Genomic DNA, 19,989 nt, shown 5'->3' on the forward strand with positions numbered 1-19,989 from the left:
TAATCTGTCACTGTCATGGGATGATTACATTTGATGTTGATGCTTTTAGAAAGATTTATTTTTATTGTATGCGTATGAGTGTTTTGCTTATATGGATATATATGCAGTGCATTATATATAATATATGTGTTGGTATACATGTGTTCATGCATGTATACCAGCATATATATTACATATGTAATATATTTAATACATATATATAATGTACTGCATGCATGCCTGGTGCCTGTGGAGGCTAGGAGAGAGTACCAGATCCCCTGGAACTGAGGTTATAGAAAGGTATAAGCCTCCATCTGGTGCTGAGGACCAAACCTGAGTCGTCCCCCCCCAAGAGCAACAAGTACTCTTAATCACTGAGCCATCTCTCTAGCCCCCAATGCTGATGTTTAGTGAAATTGTATTCAGTAGGAAACCAACAACCTAGCCTATAATGCCAGTTATTAGTATTCAGATGGAGAAACTGAAGTTCAAGGCAAAGTATTATGATTATTGCCAGCACAGTGATTGAGAACGTGGCAACAAATAGTCCATGTTTGCCAAGCACAAAGAAAGCATAAATTTACGTTAAGTACTATTTTTTTCGTCAAAATACTGAGTGATGCCCTCGAATTCATATACCTACCAATCAGCAACATAGAAAATATCAGTCAACCTCCACATGTATACATATACACACACGTGTACCAACATGTACATGTATATATACCTCTATGTACAAGTACATAGATCATACACATATACACACACATGCACACTAACACACACACACAATGGTACAAAGAGATTTAAAAAAGAGAACCCAACATTAACCTATGGTTTACACATAAATACACACATAAACATACCCACATATGAATACACAAATACCAAACACACACATCAACATGATCATGCAAGAACACATTCATACCAGACACAGGCACATACCTACACATCAATACATATACCAAACAGACACACTCATGCACACACATACATGAACACATGAATACCAAGTGCACACACAGACACATAAAAATCAATCTATTGTTAACTTTTTAACAAGAAAAATGTACATATGTGTATTTTAAAGCTATTTATTTACTTTTATATGATGAGTGTTTCACCTGTGTACCATGTGCATACAGTATCCATAGTGTCCAGAAGAGGGTGTTGGATGCCCTAGGCCTGGGGTTACAGATGGTTGTGAGCCCCATGTGGGTACTGAGAATTAAACCTGGGTCCACTGGAAGAACAGCCAGTGCTCTTAATCACTGAGTCATCTCTCAAGCCCCCTATATGTACATGTTTATATGTATGCCCACATACATAAAATTATAATACACGTGTGTGGGAAAAACACAGAAACTACATATTTACATATATATGTGTTATATGTATATGAAAAACTGAAGGAGGAATTTTGGAGAAAAGACAGCAGTAATGGAACTCCAAGTTTTGGCTCTTCCCAAATCAGTATATCAATGTAAACAACTTACAGAGCCCCAGTTCCCAAAATACTAATGATTAGGAACAAAGCCAAGACAGCTACAGGACCTGTAAGCTCTGCACATATGCAGAAGAAAGCAGGAGGAAGCAATGGGATTCCACAGGCCTGAGAGGGCAGGTTAGAACATGGTAGTTAACCTGGGAACAGGGCAGTGAAGGAGACGCTATCTACAAAACACTTCTTTAATTATTTGGCTATTCTACGGGAACCAGACATTTCCTTTAGTTTTTAAAAATAGTGTTGTGAGACTGACGAGATGGCTCAGCAGTGAAGAGCATGTGTTGATCTTGCGGAGGGACCTGAGTTCAATTCCCGGGACCCTTGCTGGGCAGTTCCCAACTGCCTGTAACTGCAGCTCCAGGGGATCCAATGACCTCTTCTGGAGTCCTCAGACACCAGCATTCATCCATGCGCAGACCCATACACAGATACACATAGAAATCCATGATTAGAAACTGTGGGACTGGAGCCATGGAGGATATCCTCTGCTCTTCCAGAGGACCTGCCTTTGATTCCCAGCACCCGCACGATTGCTCACAACTCTCCGAGACTCTAATTTCTAGGGATCCCCATGCCCTTGGTCTCCAGGGCATCGGGTAATGCACAGAGTGCACAGACTTACACATAAAATAGCTAAACAAATTTTAAAATAAATAAATAAGGATGGAATATTAAAGCGTAAAGCAACCTTGTGTGCCAGAGGAGGCACTGTTAACATGACTTCTGCAAACCGTGGAGGCAGTCTGTATTCAGGCTGAGCAAGCGGTGGTCCCACCCAGCCACTCATGGCTACAGAGCACATTTGATGCAGCCAGTGGAACCGCGGAAGCCAATCTCTATGTTGAGTTACTATTGAGTATAAATGACTGCACGCGGCTGGGCTGACGCATCGATGGCAGAGCTATAGAGTAGGAGAACAGGGAGAGGCTGACTCTTTCCCAGGGTCACCAGGTGGGAAGAATGTGTGCAGACTCCAGATCTATGTGTTCCCAGGACGATTCACTCGCCATCTTAACATCGTTTCCATCAACGCCTTTGAAGATGACATCTTAACCAAGATTTTCAGTTCTATCGCTGACTGGCACTTTGGGAAAGGGTTTGATGTCCTATTCTTACGGTAAGAAGTTCCTGTGGCTTCCTGGTTATTGACCTGGGGAAGGGGGTCCTCATTTCTGCTTGACTATGTGACTGCTCTGCCTCCTTCTTCCTTCCAAGGTATGGGAAGATGCTGGTCCAAGCTACTCAGACGATTTACAGAGCCGCAGTGCAGAACTTCTTGCCAACTCCCTCCAAGTCACACTATGTCTTTAACCTTCGGGATTTTTCACGGGTGATCCAGGGGGTACTGCTCTGCCCACACACCCACCTGCAGGTCAGCCACTACTGTTCCTGTCTTGTGCATCTCTTGGCAGTATTCCTGGGTTGTACTAATAGTGTGGCTGATAGGATGGTCTTACACTAGTCATAAACTCTGTTCTTCAAAGTGTGCAGGATACAGTACTTTATATCCCTTGTCTTATGTATACCTCATACCAACCCCAAGATTTAGAGACTTTTTGAGAACCATCTCCACAAGCACCACCTTTAATACATTCAAATGACTGTCTTTGACCTTTAGGACTTGGAAAAATTTATCCGGCTTTGGATCCATGAGGTTTACCGAGTGTTTTATGACCGTCTGATTGACAATGAGGACAGACAGACTTTCTTCAACCTGGTGAAGGAAACCACCTCCAATTGCTTCAAACAGACCATGGAGAAGGTGGGTCTTTTGTTTGTTTGTTTGTTTGTTTTTCAAGACAAGGTTTCTCTGTGTAATTGCCCTGGCTATCCTGGAACTCGCTTTGAAGACCAGGTTGGCCTCGAACTCACATAGATACATCTGCCTCTGCCTGGCAGGGAAATCTTATTCTAGAATTATCTGGCCTCAGAAACAGGCCCACATTAGTCTCAGACTCTAGATTCAATTCCCTATAAAGACCACTCTTCTCCCTGAATCACAGGAAATGACCCATCCCAAATTAGTCTTTGATTTATTGATATTTTACTTGGTCCAATTTTGCTTCACATCTATGATAACATGTAAGTTTCAGTTTTTTCAAAATGGTTAATGTTATTTATTTTAAATTAATTTAAGGGACTATAAAAATTTCTCAGTCATTAAGAGCAGGTATTGCTGTTTCAGAGGACCCAGATTTGGTTCCTAGCACCCACACTGAGCAGCTTACACTTAACCTCTAACCGGAATCCAAAGATCCTACCCCCACCTCACAAGCACTTGAACACACATGTACATACTCACACATAAACACACAGGAATGCACATAACTAAAAACAAAGGAAAATCTTTATAAATAAAACTAATTTAACTTAAAATATGTTCTAAGGTCAATTCATTTGGATCTGGGGAGGAAAACACAAATTTTTATAATCTGACCAAGACCCTGGTAAAACTCAGCCAAAAGATTCAGTGTCATGTACTTATGACCATTTTCTTCTTTCTATTTTGAAAGTGATTTTAAAACTATATATTTGCATCTGAATTTCCTTTACCAAGCAGTGGTTATATCCTCAAGGAAAACATAGGAGTGTTGTATGCTGCATCCCAAGGCTGAGAGCAGAGGGATTGACAGGTCCTTGTATCCCTGTATCAAGAGTGGGAAACAGCTAAAGCACCCTACTCTAGGCAGAGCAGAGGGGGGAGCTGTCACCCACACCTCTGTCTGGTACAGAACCAAACATGGAAAAACAATGCCATCCTTCTCCTGCCTTCGTTGGGATCTTACAAGCCAATCACCTTTTAGCAACTCAGGGACTAGCTGAAGTGTATATGGAGCATAGATGTGTCTGTGAGGCTGAACTTGGTGGCATACTTCTTTAATTCCGAGAGAATCTCTGCGAGTCCATGGACAACCTAATCTACATAGTTCCAGGTCAGCCTGGGCTACCCACCAAGACACTGCCAAAAAACAAGCGAAAACTGTAGTCAGGGCTAGGGAGCTGGCTTAGTTGTTAAACGCACCTGCTGCTCTGCCAGTTTGGCTCCCAGCACCCACATCAGGCATTTTACAACCACCTGGAACTCTAGCTCCAAGGGACCTGACTCCGTCTCTGACCTCTGAGCATACACCCTCGTACATGTGACATATACATAAAAATAAAAAAATAAAAATATGTGTATATGTCCCTGTATGGAGGTATGTACGTATGCATATGACGCCCTCGGGGTCAGAAGAGGCTCCCCTCCAACGGAAGAAGTTACAGGCAAGTGTGAGCTTTCTGGTACTGGGACCTGAACTTGGGTCCTCTATGAAGCTGCACATGCTCTTGGCCACTCGGCCAGTCCCACACAGCTGTACTGTTCTTCTATCCAGCCATCACAGCCACATATTGTTTAATATGCTCCTGTTGACACGTCTCCCTTTTCACTCCCTCCCTCCTCCCCACAGCCAGCCTGGACCACAGGGTAAGGCCCAGCTGACACTTGCCTTTCCCGCAGGTGCTCATCCACCTATCACCCACTGGGAAGATAGTGGACGATAACATCCGGAGCCTCTTCTTCGGGGATTTTTTGAAGCCAGAAAGTGACCAAAAAATCTACGATGAGATCACTGACCTGAAACTCCTCACCGGGGTCATGGAGTACTATCTGGATGAGTTCAACAGCATCAGCAAGGCCCCCATGTCTTTGGTCATGTTCAAGTTTGCCATCGAGCACATCTCCAGGATCTGTAGAGTCCTGAAGCAGAACAAAGGCCACTTGCTCCTGGTGGGCATCGGGGGCAGTGGGCGGCAGAGTGCCACCAAGCTGTCCACATTCATGAACTCGTACGAGCTCTACCAGATCGAAATCACAAAGAATTACACAGGCAACGATTGGAGGGAGGACCTGAAAAAGATCATGCTACAGTCTGGAGTGGCCACCAAGAGCACTGTGTTCCTCTTCGCGGATAACCAGATCAAGGACGAGTCATTTGTGGAAGACATCAACATGCTTCTGAACACAGGTGACGTGCCCAATATCTTCCCAGCAGATGAGAAGGCTGAGCTCGTGGAAAAGATGCAGACAGCAGCCAGGACGGAGGGAGAGAAGATCGAAGTCACCCCCCTGTCCATGTACAACTTCTTTATTGAGAGAGTGAGGAAGAACCTTCACATTGTCCTTGGTGAGAAGTGAGAGAGTCTGCATGCCCTTGGTTCCCTGGCATCTTTAGGGTCTTCCCTAATCCAGTTTCCTTTCCTGACCCCAAAACTGATCTAATCCAGGCACCAACCAACTATCACAATCTGGGCTTCCTCTGGCAATTTTTTTTTCAATCTTGCCCCAAACAACTGTGTTAAGCCTGTTCCGGTCTTTTCAGTTCTCTGAAGTCTTCTAGAAAGATCATAGCTTAGCACATTGCCTGGTGCAGACCACCAGGGTTCTCCTTGAAGGATCTGGGCAAGCTCTCCATAACCCCAGCAGATGCGCTTAACTGTTCTCTCCTGGCCACCTTTCTCGGTCCCTACAACCCTCAAGCTAGCCAAGCCACTGTGGCCTCTCTCAGATCTCACCTCTGCACCATCCTCTCCCATGTCTGTTCTTGTTCATTCTAGATCTGTCTGATCCATTGATCCAAAGTGGTATTTTTTTTCTGTGTTGCAGATAAGTGTGTGTGTGTGTGTGTGCGCGCGCGCGCGCACACACACACACACAAATTAAAATAATCACTTTCTGTTAGGATGGAGATCAAAGAACAAAACCTTCTTACCCATGTCTTATAAGGTCATCCACCAGACTGCGCCCCATAATCCTCTACCCTCCTCTCGACCCAGATTCCTCTCTGGCCCTTCAGCCACACTGACCTCTCAATACTTCCACCTATGTATGCATCGTGCTTCCTGTGAACACCAAATAAACAGTGAATGGAATTTGAATTGCAGAGCCAAGAGCCTGTGGCTGAATGGAGATGGGATCAGAAACAATCTATGAGCAACTTCTGTTAGTATCTAAACATGAAGGCACAGAGAGAACAGATGGGACAAAGGGCTATATCCCCACTAAGGGACCCAAATGTACATTCAGGAGATTGGGGGGGAAAAAAGACCACCATAATACATTGAGACGCCATCATAAAAACATCCCACAATTTCTCTGTTTCCCAGGCTCTCATCATGGTTATTTACAACAGCATCCCCATCCAGAGGCATCATTGATCCCTGGGGAACCTCTCCCTCCCCTTTGTTTCTCCAAGCCTTGGTGGAAGGGAACTAACCAAGCCTATTTGTCGCTAGCCATGAGTCCGATCGGAGATGCCTTCAGAACGCGCCTGAGGATGTTCCCTTCGCTGATCAACTGCTGTACAATTGACTGGTTCCAGTCCTGGCCGACCGATGCCCTGGAGCTGGTGGCCAACAAATTTCTCGAGGACGTGGAGCTCGATGACAGCATTCGGACAGAGTAAGCGTCACTTTCAGTCCAACGTCCCAGGTGTTCCAGCTGAAATCCCAGCTGGCTGTTCATGCTCTTTTACAGAGCTCTCGGCTTACGGGCAGAAAACAGCTGACATTTTTAAATCAAGCAACATTGTGTTAGCTGTTTAGTTCAGCACCTTTGCTGAGAAAGAAAGATAGTGAGGGCCAGTGAGATAGCTCGGAAGGTGGAGGCCGCTGACAGCCAGGGTTCAATCCCCAGGACCCACATGGTGGAAGGAGAGAACTGATTCCCACAAGCTGTCCTCTGGCTTCCACGTGTTTGCCATGGTAGGTGCAAGCATGCACATGCATACACAGACACAGAAAAGAAGTCATATGTAATATGTAATTGAAAAGTGCTCTGTACTCCGGATGCTTCTCCAGATGCCAGAAATTGGAAAGTCCTGCAGAAGCCCTGGTGGTTCATAAAGGGTCAGAGTCGTCCCTGTAGACTGTCCACCTCCCTCTTTCTCTCTCTCGGCTCTGTTCGCCTGTTTGGTTCTAACAGTCCAGTCAGGATACGCACCCTCTGATGCCCTGATGCCCCGTGACTATAGAAAGTCCCAGGTAACTCCTCTGCTCTCCTCCGCAGGGTCGTCTCCATGTGCAAATACTTTCAGGAGAGCGTGAAGACGCTGTCTGTTGAATATTACAACACACTTCTGAGACACAACTATGTGACCCCTACCTCCTACCTGGAACTGATCCTGACCTTCAAAACGCTCCTGAATAGCAAGAGACAAGAGGTGGACACGATGAGGAACCGCTACTTGGCAGGCTTGCAGAAGCTGGAATTTGCTTCTTCTCAAGTGAGCACTTTGATAGAACAGGGGACAGAGGCTGGGTGTGTCGAGACCCAGAATGTCAGAGGGCATCAGATACAGACAATCTGGCCGGCACTTGCCTAGCTCACCTCACTTACTTCCTTTTGATCTCAACTTCCAGTGACCCTGTCTATTTTAGTTCACTTGTTCGTTGTGGACTTTTCACTTATGGTATTAACTGGTTCTCTTAAAGTACCACAGTAAGGAGGGCATGGTGGTACATACCCTTTAATCCTAGCACTTGGGAAGCAGAGGTGGATCTCTGTGAGTTCAAGGGCAGGTTAGTCTAACAAAGTAAGTTCTAGACCAACCAGAGCTACCTTGTCTCAAAAAAAAAAAAAAAGGCAGTAATTAGCAGCACTCATCTGAATCCTGGCACTTCCTTAGTTAGAACCTCGGCTGTGGCATCTGTGTGAACCTTGGGCAGGAGAAGGTGGGGCTTTGAAAGGCTAGGCCTGGTTTCAAATTACAGTGTCTGACCTGTCACTGTGACTCCATGACACGGGGACAAGTGGGACCATCAGACATAAACCACTCGCTGCTCTGGTCCTGGGGCTGCTGGGTCTAATGTTGAAAGCTAAAGTCTCTCTAGAGCAGGGTGAGAAGACCGTAGTGCTGTGGAGGCAGAAAAAGGACCAAAGATAGCGTAGACCTGAGAAGGGAAGGGCAGCATGGTCTAGCATGATTTGAGCCTTGTGGGTCACACGCCTGGCGCTGTGTGCCAGAAAGACTGCCATTGTCTCCTGCTACAAAGAAACCACCACACAGAGAGGCCAGGAGACATGTCTGTGGTCATTCAGCCTGGTGAGTAGTCACACCAGAACTAGGACTCAAACAGTCTTGACCCTGGGGCCAATTCCCAATCAGGCCAGCCTCTCATGCTCTGGTTTCCACATAGGCTCCTGGGGGTGAAAGTGCATGGAGAGAAATCATAACTCTTCATTGGGAAAATCTCATGAATTTGGTTTCTGCAAAGTTGCAATCCCCAAAGAGTGCTGAGGCCCCATTGCTGAAGGTGTTCAAACAACCCCAAAGAACACTTGCAGATATGTTCCCAAGAGCACCAGTTCGATAAGAAGATGGCTGTCTGGAGGCCTGCAAACATCAAACTTGTGTTTCTTAACAGTTCTAGGGGCCTGGAAGTCAAGCTCAAGGAGATGGCAGATCCAGTGTTTGCTGGAGGTTCTCCTCCCAGTGACGTTTTCATTTAAATTTTAAGGTTGTTTTGTTCTGGTGTATGTGTGTGCACATGTGTGTGTGCACGTGCGTGCATGTGTGTGTGTGAGCATGCATGTGTGTGCGTGTGTGCACGCGTGCGTGCATGTATGTGTGTGCACGCACGCATGTGTGTGTGCACGAGCACGCGTGTGTGGTGTGTGTATGTACGTGTGTGTGCAAGTGTGTGTGTGTGCGTGTGTGTGTGTGAGCATTCATACACCACAGGATGCAGTGGAGATCAGATGACAAATTACTGGAATAGTAACCCCTCATCTTTTTTCACTGTTCCATTTCTGTGGGAGCAGAGAGAAGGTTACGTGTGCTACGGCATGTGTATAGAGGACAAAGGACGACACGCAGGAGTCACTTCTTTCCTTGCACCACGTTGATTCCTGGCTTGAACTTGGTGGCGCGAGATTTCACCTATGCGGCATCTTGCCATCCCTTCTCTTCCACCTCTATGAGGATTCTGTGGCCTCCAACTCAGGCTGTCAATCTGTAGAGCAGGCACCTAGCCCAGAAAGTAACCTTGGTGTGTCTTCACATGGGAGAAAGGACAGATCTCTCGTATCTTCTTACTGAGAACATTTATCCCATCATGAGGTTCCCACCCTCAGGACCTCATCTATCCCTAACGACCTCCAAAGGTTCCATTGCCCAATATCATTATCTCTAAATTAAGCTCCAGCATATACATTTGAAGAAGACAAGTATTCAATGCACAGCATTAGAAAAAATAGGCTTGAAAGTTCCTTCTAGCTTGGGCTGCTGGAACACCCCTGTAATCTCAGGACTCTTGGAGACTAGGGATGGAGAACTGAGAGCTCAAGAATCTGATTATACTAGAAGTTGAAGGTCAGCCTGGGAGGCCGATTGAGTGTGTGCCTGTATGTATGGGCATGCATGCATGTATATGAATACATTGTATCAAATTAAAAGTATCTGGGATAAAACACTTGCCATGCAAGTGTGAGGGCCAAAGTTCAGATTCCCTGAACTCACGTAAATGCCACGCGGACATAATGGCCCACCTATAATCCCAGAAGGTAGGAGACAGAGACATCTCTGTAACAAGATGGCTAGCTAGACTAGTCAGATAGGCAGTTCCAGGTTTAATTGTGAGGCCTCTCCTCAATATGTCTGTCAAGAAAGACAGCTAACTTCTGGCCTCCACAAGCACACACATGCACGGCATAGGCGCACACACACACAAACATAGTGGTTTTAAATGGATTTTATGACTTGATCTCTCTCTTCCTGCACCCAACAGCAGAATAGAAACTCAATAAGGGAAGAAATCATATGTTTAACATTATATGCCTGTGCTTTGCACAGCTCTTGATAACCGCAACATTCAGTGTGGACTCAGTAACTAGGTGTAGAAAGCTTAAGAACATAAAACCAGCCGATGAGTATATGCCCAGGACCACGTCAGAATCAGCCACCTTTCCCTTCCACACTGGCCCGGTGTTGCAGAACCTTCCATCTTCAGCATTGCCACTGCTGACTCTTCTGTCCCTTTCTCCTCGCTAGGTGGCTGTCATGCAAGTAGAGCTCACAGCCCTTCAACCTCAGCTCATCCTCACCTCTGAGGAGACCGCTAAGATGATGGTGAAAATCGAAGCCGAGACCAGAGAAGCAGATGCCAAGAAACTGCTGGTGCAGGCAGATGAAAAGGAAGCTAACGCTGCTGCCGCCATCTCTCAGGCCATCAAGGTAAGACCAGCAGAGTGCCGTGGAGGGAGCCCACCCTGTATGTGGCTGAGCCCACCTTGCAGAGGAGACACAGAATGCTCGGAAAGGGTGGGTGAGTTTTCTAAATCTCGAGTTAGGAATGAATGAAGGAGTCTTTGGGGCCAAATATGCTCCGTCCCAACCAAGGCTCAGCACGATCTGATCTCGCCTGCTAACTTTCCCCTCGTTCACTCTGCCCTGGCTTCAATGGCCTTCTGGCTGTTCTCTCCTCAGGGCCACTACACAGCTGTTCTCTTTGCCTTTAGCTCTCCCCACGCTGTCTTCGTCACCTCTGTCACAGTTTTGTTCAGTTTTGCCAAATGTGTGTGTAGATATAGAACAAAGACTGTCTTTTAGACAGCAGAACATTGAACCTAGAGGGCTCCATTTGAAGGTACTTCTGTCCTGGAGAACAAGTCCTGAGCAGGAATCAGCACACATTCAGACAGCAGAAGCTAGCCTCCTCATCATTGATGGGACGTTACATAGGTCTCAGAACACTCCTGGTAGTGTCAGGACCTGAGAATCGCTAGCTAGCCTTGGGGTCAGTGGTGAAATGGTCTCACAAAGCAGTGTAGATCACTAACAGGATCTACACTAACCCAGGCTTAGAGCACTTAGGCTAAGGCGTTTATCCCTGCGCCTTAAGGAATCAGGGAATTCCTTCAGCCATTTTCAAGCATGACTTTGAGCAAGAGGCGGTCTGTCTGGCATCTGTCCTAAATAGGCCATGGGTCATTTTCCTGAAAAGTACAAGCCTTCCAATTGGCGTTTCTCCAATGAATCCCGAGACCTGACCTCTGCTGGATGTTTTTCAGAGAGTCTCTGTTCCCTCCCCATTCTCAGAATTCACAATGAACACCAAGTCCTAGGTTGTGAAAGTTGGTTCATTTGCAGTCTTGGTGGCTCAGACAGAGGACACAATGGAAACCATAAAAGTTAGCCACTCTCAGATGCCAGGAACCAGATTTTAGTGGGCAGTTTGTCACTCGGTGGTAAAATGATTATACTGGACACAAATATTTATTAAATAAGTATTTTAACAAATATTTATTAAATATCTTTTATGCACTGGCACATTTTTAGTCAGGAAAATAGGAATGAATGGAATTAAATGAACTCCTTTCCTCGTGGAGACTATGTTCTCTGATACTCATCTTGAATGCTTCTACACACTCCAAAATATACTACAACACACACAGAATCATTCCCAGTTGGCATAGGAGGCAATCATGACACAAGATTTTTCCAAAATAGCAAGGCCACCAAATGACATGATTATCTTTCAACCTTAAAGTTCTTTGACTGCCCCCCACCCCCCGGCATTTGACCATGATTTCAGAAATTGCAAACTGGCATCTAGAGACCACATGTATCATGGGATGCATAGAATATTTGGTCAATTCATTTTTTCAGACAGGGTCTTGATATGTTTCCCAGAGTGACCTTGAGCTCACAGTCCTCTCGCCTCAGCCTCCTGAGTGCTGGGATTGCAAGTAAACATGTCGCAGCCACACTTAATGATGTTTTATTTCAAGTAACAAATAGTAAACATTTAAAATGCAGATAATTTCAAGTAAAAATTCTGAACTGTTTGCTTTTCCTTAGAAAATAAAATTGGGACTCTGACAACTTTGGCTCTGCCTTCTTGGGTTGCACCCATCCACAGGCTTAAGAACATGCTGTCCCTCTGTGTCCAGCTCACCAAGCCCCATCCAGTTCAGGTCCTCCTCTTATCTCCACGGCACGGCCCCTGAATGAGTATGACTCTACAACTCTTTCATGATTCTGTACCGTAGCCAGGCCACCAGAGCTCAGTGCCAGCTCTGCCCCCTTCCTCAGTCTCGACATCAACACCTTGAAGGTACTAAGGACGCGAACAAACATAGACTGGAGAGATTTCTCAGTGGTTAACAGTGCCAGCCGCTCTTGCATAGGACCTGAATTAGGTGCTCAGGACCTACATGGTGGGCACACAACTATTTGTAACTTCAGTTCCAATGGGTCCAACACCCTTTTCTGGTATCTACAGGCACAAAGCATGTGTGTGATGCACATACATACATGTAGTCAAAAGAGTCATACAAGTTAATAAATAAGTAAATAAATAAGCAAGTTAGTAAATAGTATGGAAAGTGTGAGCAGGTGCCAGAGTTGTCCTCTGAAACAGCTGCTCTTTGTTCTCCGCCCAGTGTGGGATCTAGATTTTCACCAAGTGTCGGAATCATCTGGCAGGGAATGCCCCAGCCAGGGTTCTGCTCTGGAATGCCACGGGAAGCAGTAAACCTGCTGGGTCAGGAGAGATGAGCAATGACGTGGGGTTTATGAAGAGCTGAGAGGGACTTCTCACCACGCCCTGGGCAAGAGCTGCCTCCTTGGGTTTCAGTGGGAAGGGCGGGGTCTGATGCTGCCCATCTGAGCTCCAATCCTGCGGGTCCTGGAGGTGAGTCAGGTGGAGGAAGCCGCTTGCTTCACAATTTCCCCGAGGCTTTTCTGTGCACAGGCTCTTCCTGAGGTTTCCAGGGCTGTGGTGGTCCTCTGCAAGAAGACTGCTAAGTTTCCCTACGCTTCTTAACCTCTAAAGATGAGAGCATGGGAGCATGTGGGACACCGGACCTAACACACACCAGCGGCCCCACCAAGCAAGAATTCGTGCAGAGGAGATTTGGAAACTGGAAGAGGTGGAGCTGGGCTCCCAACGCCTGATTCATAAGTGCAGCAGTTTCCTGACCTGGCAGGTTCTTGCCAGTCATGACACATACCTGTCGTTCCAGCATTTGGGAGGCAGAGGCATGCTAGCCGGGACTGCCGTATACACCCATCAAACAAAGAAACAAGGACAGCTGGCCAACTCTTCTCAGACTACTTAATCACTTCTTCCACCTCAGTGAGGATAATCTTGTATAATTACCGCAGCACAAATTTCAGTTCATCAAACACATGGGCTCCGTATCTCACAGCCTTGATGTTCTCTGCATTGCTGACACCCGAGGGCCGTTTCTAATTATAAGATTTTAATCATGCAAACATGTGTCATAACACATATGAAATTTTTTAAAGAGTTTAATTTAGACACCTTTTCAAGTCTCAGCTCTAATTTGAAATTTCCTCCTTGTCGCTGTCCACACAACACGTGACCCAATTACAGCATGGTTGTGATTTTCACGGTACTTTGTTTTACCTTAATGTCTTACCATGAATGCCTTTCCAAGATATCATTTAGACATTGTGCGTGGAAATATGTGTGATATATGTGCTTGTTATTGTGGGTATGTGTTTATTTGTGTGTATGTGTGGTGGATGTGCTTGTTCTGTGTGTGTGCACATTTGTGTATTGTGGTTGGTATTTGTGTTTGTGGTGTGTACATGCAGTGTGTATACTTGTTATTGTGGGTGTATACACATCTGTGTGTATATGCAGTGTGTGTACTTACTTTATGGGTGTGTGCTCATTTGTGTGTGTGTGTGTGGTGTATATACTTGTCATTATGGGTGTGTGTACATCTGTGTGTGAGTGTGTGACGGGCAAAGGTTGACATCAGATGTCTTTGCTCAATCGGTCTCTACCTTTATTTTTTGAGTCACGATCTCTCACTGAACCTGGAGGTCCCCCATTCAGCTAGGTCTGCTGGCAATGAGTTTTGCCTCACTGTGCCCAGCTTTTTATGTGGGTGCTGGGGCATGAGCTTAGCTCCTTGTGCTTTCACAGTGGGCGCTTTAGCAGCTGAGCTGTCATCCCAGCCCCTCATGGAGACATCACAGGGACCACGGAGAGGAGGAATGTCACACATCAAGTGACCATTCCTCTGTTGGACATGGACACCTATTGCCTCCTCCTGCTCTTGGATTTCAGTGTTTCTGTGATGTCAAATGGTATTTCTCAACAAAGCCACTGACAGAGTCACCCATGAGTTAAGAATGCAGATGGCCAGACCCCACCTAGTCCAAGTGACTCAGAATCTCCAGCTGGAGATGTTCCCGGCAATGCTTGGTGACGGTGCACAGCCGCTGCGGAGAATCCCCATGGCAGATTCCTCCCAGCAAGCCGTCCTTTAAAGCCACCTGACAAACCAGCTGGCAGCAAAACCGAGCTGCAGCCAGGCTCTATCCCTGGGGAGCAGAGGTGGCAGGCTCTGCAAAGGTGTGAAGTGTGGAGAGGCCCCTGGCTGTGAGGAAGTGAAATGACTTTTATTGTTACAGAGACTGCAACACAGGGCTGCTTTCGCTTGCCTAGGAACTGACCTCCTCCTCCGCTTATAATACAAGCACTCAGGAGGCAGAGGCAGGAAGTTCATGGGTCCAAGGCCAGCCTGGGCCACACAGCACATTTGAGGACATCAGGGGATAGAGAGAGACCATGCCACAAACCATGGTTTCTCACAAATTGGGATTCTCCTTCAGTCATAACTGCATGATCACCCTCAGATAGACAGTTCACTAAAAGAGGATCTAGGAGCCCAGATCGGGCACTCACCAACTGTATGTCCTTGCCTAACTCAGTTTTAGGTCTTGGGCATTTTTTTTCCTTGATGGAATTTGCATTATTAAATAACCCAAAAAAGCCCCCGTAGTTGTGAAGTTCTATCTCGGCAAGCATCTTTCTTTTAAGAGAATTGAGGTATAATGCCCTTCCTTGCCTTTAATGTTCTCCCTTTGCAGTTGTGCGATTCCGTACGGTTTTGTATATTCACAGAGTGGTGTGAACATTAACACTGTGTAATTCTAGAACATTCTCATCACCCCAGAAAGAAATCTATTCCCTTTAGCAGCCATTCCTCCTCTCCTCAACTTCAGATAACTACTAACCTGACTCTGGATCTGCCCATCCTGGGCACTTCATAGAAATGGAACCATATCACCAGGGAAATTCTCAGGAATCCACAAGGATGACCCCAGCTGAGACCCTAAGCAATAGTGGAGAGGACGCCTGAACTGGCCTTCCCCTGTAATCAGATTGATGACTACCTTAATTGTGATCATAGAACCTTTCTTTATCCAGCAACTGATGGAAGCAGATGCAGAGATCCACAGCTAAGCTCTAGACTGAGCTTCTGGAGTCCAATCCAAGAGTGGGAGGAATGATATGAGCAAAGGGGTCAGGACCATAATGGGGACACCCACAGAGACAGCTGACCTGACCTAGTGAGAGCTCACTGACTCTGGACTGATAGTGGGGAGACCTGCTTAGGACCAAACTAGGCCCACTAAATATGGCTGACAGTTGTGTGGCTTGGGCAGTTTGTGGGGCCACTGGCAGTGGGAACAGGATTTACCTGTAGTGCTTGAACTGACTTTTTGGAACCCATTCTTTTTGGAGGGGTACCTTGCTTGGTCTAGATATAGGGGGGAGGGCCTCGGTCCTGCCTCAAAGTGATGTGTCAGATTTTGTTGACTGCACTTGGGAGGCCTTACCATCTGTGAGGAGTGGGTGGGGGCTGGGGTTGGGGGAAGATGGGTAGAGTGGGAGGAGGGGAGAGAGGGGGAACTGGGATAGGTATGTAAAATGAGAACAGATTGTTTTAAAAAATGAATTAAAGCCAGGCGGTGGTGGCACACACCTTTAATCCCAGCACTCGGGAGGCAGAGGCAGGTAGATCTCTGTGAGTTCGAGGCCAGCCTGGTCTACAAGAGCTAGTTCCAGGACAGGCTCTAAAGTTACAGAGAAACCCTATCTCAAAAAAACAAACAAACAAAAGAATTAAATAAGAAAAAAAGACCAGGCACTAAAAAAGAAAGAAAGAGGGAAAGAAAGAGAAGAAGAGAAAAAATAAGAAAATACATTTTAAGGGAAAAAAAGGAAAAAAAAGAAATGAAACCATACAACAGATGGCTTTGTGTTTGGCTTCTTTCACTTAGCATGGCATTTATATGCTCCATCCATGCTGTAGGAAGCATAGGAGCTTCATTTTACTTAATAGATGCATGCTGTACATTACATTGATTTTAGGTTTAAATTAACAAATAGAGACTGGTGAGGTATTTGCTGTCAAGCCTGACAATCTAAGTTCAATTCGTAGGATCAACATGGAGAAAACTGAGTACTGTAAGTTGTCCTCCAAGTTTTCTGTGAGCCCTGTGGTACACACACACACACACACACACACACACACACAAATAAACAAGATGTAAAACAAAAAGAACAAATAGTAAAAGCCAGATAGATAAGGATAATGACCAGAGAAAACTAGCAAACAATGACTAAAGCATCCTCTGTTCCATTTTCTTGACCTCAACCCTGTCTTCAACTAGATGCAGCTCTAATTGCCATTCCCACTTTCCATCCTTAGCTTGCCTAACAATCTGCCCTGTCCCCAGGCTTTACTCTGTCCCTGACTCCACCATAGCCTATCTGAGGATCTGTAGCACATTCCAGGCCCTCGCCCATGCCTGACCTCCTGTCCCTCCTACCTCATTTCTTCCCTTAGTTTACCCTAAGCCTGAGCCCCGTCTCTCAGCCCATCCTGACCAATACATGGGAAGCCACCTCCTATCTCTGGGGAATTTTCCAAAACCACTGATTAATTTTTTGAAGACACAAATTGTATGCTTAAAATGAAAGTGATGGATAAAGAGTAGATATGCTAACGAGGTCGTAGCCATAAAAAAAAAAAGTGCCAGGGGTGTAGCTCGGCAGCCATCTGATTGAATATTCTAGATGTGTTCAATCTGAATACTCAGAAAGGAATCTTTTTTTAAAAAAGGCGAGAAGAATAAAATCTCCTGAGGCTGCAGTAAAGCCAGGTAGAGGAACACCCATGGCACCCCAAGGGCGTAAGGGAAAAAGAAGGCAGGAGGATTCCCAGAAGTTCGGGTGCAGAAAACTATAGGAGACCTTGCTCAAACAAGGTGGAAAATGAGAATTACCCCAACTACTGTCCATTGACCTCCACATACAGCCGGTGGCATGTGTGCATACCCACAGATGTGAGTGTGCAAACACACTCACACACACTCCACAAATCCTTTTTTTAGGAATTAGATCCTAGGTACTAAGTAGAGCCCAATAGGAAGAATTAATTCTAGAATTCTAATGCTATATAGTATAGGAAGGTAACCATAGTTAAAACAATTTTCGGGGCTGGAGAGATGGCTCAGTGGTTAAGAGCACTGGCTGCTCTTCCAGAGGTCCTGAGTTCAATTCCCAGCAACCACATGGTGGCTCACAACCATCTGTGATGAGATCTGGTGCCCTCTTCTGGCATGTGGGCATACATGGAGGCAGAATGTTGTATACATGATAAATAAACAAACTTAAAAAAAAAAAAAAAACAATTTTCATATATTTCACAATACCTAGAAGAGTAAAACTTCTCACATCACATAAAAATATAATATTTGTAAAGATTTGAAATAAATATTTATTGTCCCGATTTGAGCAATGCCTCATTGTTTTTTAATGAGTCAGGTAGGTTCTCAGTTGTCCAGGAAAAGACGCTAGGCACCAGCTCCTTCTGTTGGCACTGAAGATCAGGCCTTCAGGAGCAGAACTCCCAGGAGAAGGCCCTGGCTCTTATGGGCACCTGGTCACAGAAACCCTTCTGCCTTGCCCTGTGTACCAGGCACTGATCGCCCATTCTTTTTGTCCCTATTCTCTACAGAATGAATGTGAGGGGGACCTGGCTGAGGCCATGCCAGCACTGGAGGCTGCACTCGCTGCCCTTGACACCCTGAACCCAGCTGACATCACCTTGGTGAAGTCCATGCAGAATCCACCAGGCCCTGTCAAGCTGGTTATGGAGAGCATTTGCGTCATGAAGGGGCTGAAGCCAGAGAGAAAGCCAGACCCCAGCGGCTCTGGTAACCACTCCCACTCCAAGCCATCCTGTGCTGGACTCCTTGGGTTTTAAAGGAATTTGGAAGTATCAGCATGTGTATATATGTTCAAAGATCTTAGTGATGCTTCATGTGTGTACATGGGTGTGTGCATATGCATGTATGAGTGTGTGTATGTGTGTGTGTCTGTATGAGTGTAAGCCAGATTGACACTGGATGTCTTTGATATAGGATCTCACTGAACCTAGAGCTTACCAATTCAGTTAGACTGGCAGGCCTGGAAACTCCAGGAATCCTCCTGTCTATATCTGCTTCCCCAGCTATGTGTGGCTTTTTACATAGGTGTTGGATCCCCCTGCTTGTGCAGCAAGCATCTTGCTGATTGAGCCATATCTCCAGCCCCTTTGTTAATGTTTCCTGACCAGTTTTTAACCACTCAGTCTGTTGAGAAAATGCAGCTATCTGTGTGTGGAAATGAGCTTCATCAAGGCAAAATGCAAAAACGGAGATCAGGTGTTGCAGATCCAACATCCAACATCCAAGAGAAAGTAGGGAACTGACAGAATAAGAAACATAACACATACAGAAAGGGTGGAGGGAGGAGAGAGGAGAAATAGAGACCCAGACATCATTAAGACATGGTCACTCATGCACATTCCTATACATACACACACTGAACTGTCAAACTTGTGGCCACAAGGGAAAGAAGTGAGAAGGAATGAGGACAGAGGCAGGAAACAGCAGGGGAGGGAAAGGGAGAGGAAGGAGATGAAGGAAAGGAAGAGGTGGGGATGCAGAAAGGTAAGAGGTATCATGAGGGAAAAAAAAGAAACAGAAAAATTAAGGCAAAAATGCTGAGGGTGAGAGAGAAATGAAAATCAAGAAACAGAGTCATACACGTGGCCAGAGAGACACAGAAAGAGAGTGAGAAAAAGAAGGGAGACAGTGGGGAAAACACACACACACACACACACACACACACACGGTGGTTGGAGTAGGGAAGAAACAGTAATTGGAGAGTTAGAGACAGGAACAAAAGGGCACAGAGACAGAGAAATCGAGTGAAAAGAATAGCAAAGGGATGGAGGAGAGACACTGAGGGGCAGACATGAGGGCCAGCCTCGTGTCCATAATCCCAGCACTGCACTGAGGAGGACTGGGAGTTTGAGGCCAGCCTGGGCTACATAATGAGACTTTCTCAAAAGAGAGCAAGGAGCTTCTGGTTTAGGACTTTATGGCACAACTAGTGCCTTAAAACTGCCCACGAACTTTCAAAACTGCCTGCCCTTCAAGGCCCCTGTCCTGGAGGAACCCCGCTAGCCTGTGTTCCTTTTGAAATGCTAGAACCCCCTAGCCCCTCCTTTGACGGCTTCTGGGCCCTGCTTCCCTTTGTTTGCCATTCCTTCTCATCTGGCTGGCTTGGGGCAATGGTTGCTTGAAGAAGATATAGATGACGAGAAACAGCGAAGCAGGAGTGGACTTGTGTGTGTGCTAATG

At 45.9% G+C, this 19,989-nt stretch overlaps 1 protein-coding gene across 1 annotated transcript in view; it reads left to right on the plus strand.

Annotated features, from left to right (window-relative positions):
• Dnah3 (dynein axonemal heavy chain 3) overlaps positions 1 to 19,989 on the plus strand; it is a 168,277-nt gene that overhangs the window by 115,615 nt on the left and 32,673 nt on the right. The window contains exons 44-51 of the mRNA XM_057777629.1: positions 2,483 to 2,606; positions 2,705 to 2,861; positions 3,108 to 3,251; positions 4,989 to 5,655; positions 6,764 to 6,929; positions 7,536 to 7,752; positions 10,519 to 10,701; positions 18,318 to 18,516. Coding sequence (XP_057633612.1) covers positions 2,483 to 2,606; positions 2,705 to 2,861; positions 3,108 to 3,251; positions 4,989 to 5,655; positions 6,764 to 6,929; positions 7,536 to 7,752; positions 10,519 to 10,701; positions 18,318 to 18,516 — 1,857 coding nt within the window. The remainder of the gene's footprint in view (positions 1 to 2,482; positions 2,607 to 2,704; positions 2,862 to 3,107; positions 3,252 to 4,988; positions 5,656 to 6,763; positions 6,930 to 7,535; positions 7,753 to 10,518; positions 10,702 to 18,317; positions 18,517 to 19,989) is intronic.

Source organism: Chionomys nivalis, chromosome 8 (genome assembly GCF_950005125.1).
Source record: "Chionomys nivalis chromosome 8, mChiNiv1.1, whole genome shotgun sequence".
Lineage (NCBI taxonomy): Eukaryota > Metazoa > Chordata > Mammalia > Rodentia > Cricetidae > Chionomys > Chionomys nivalis.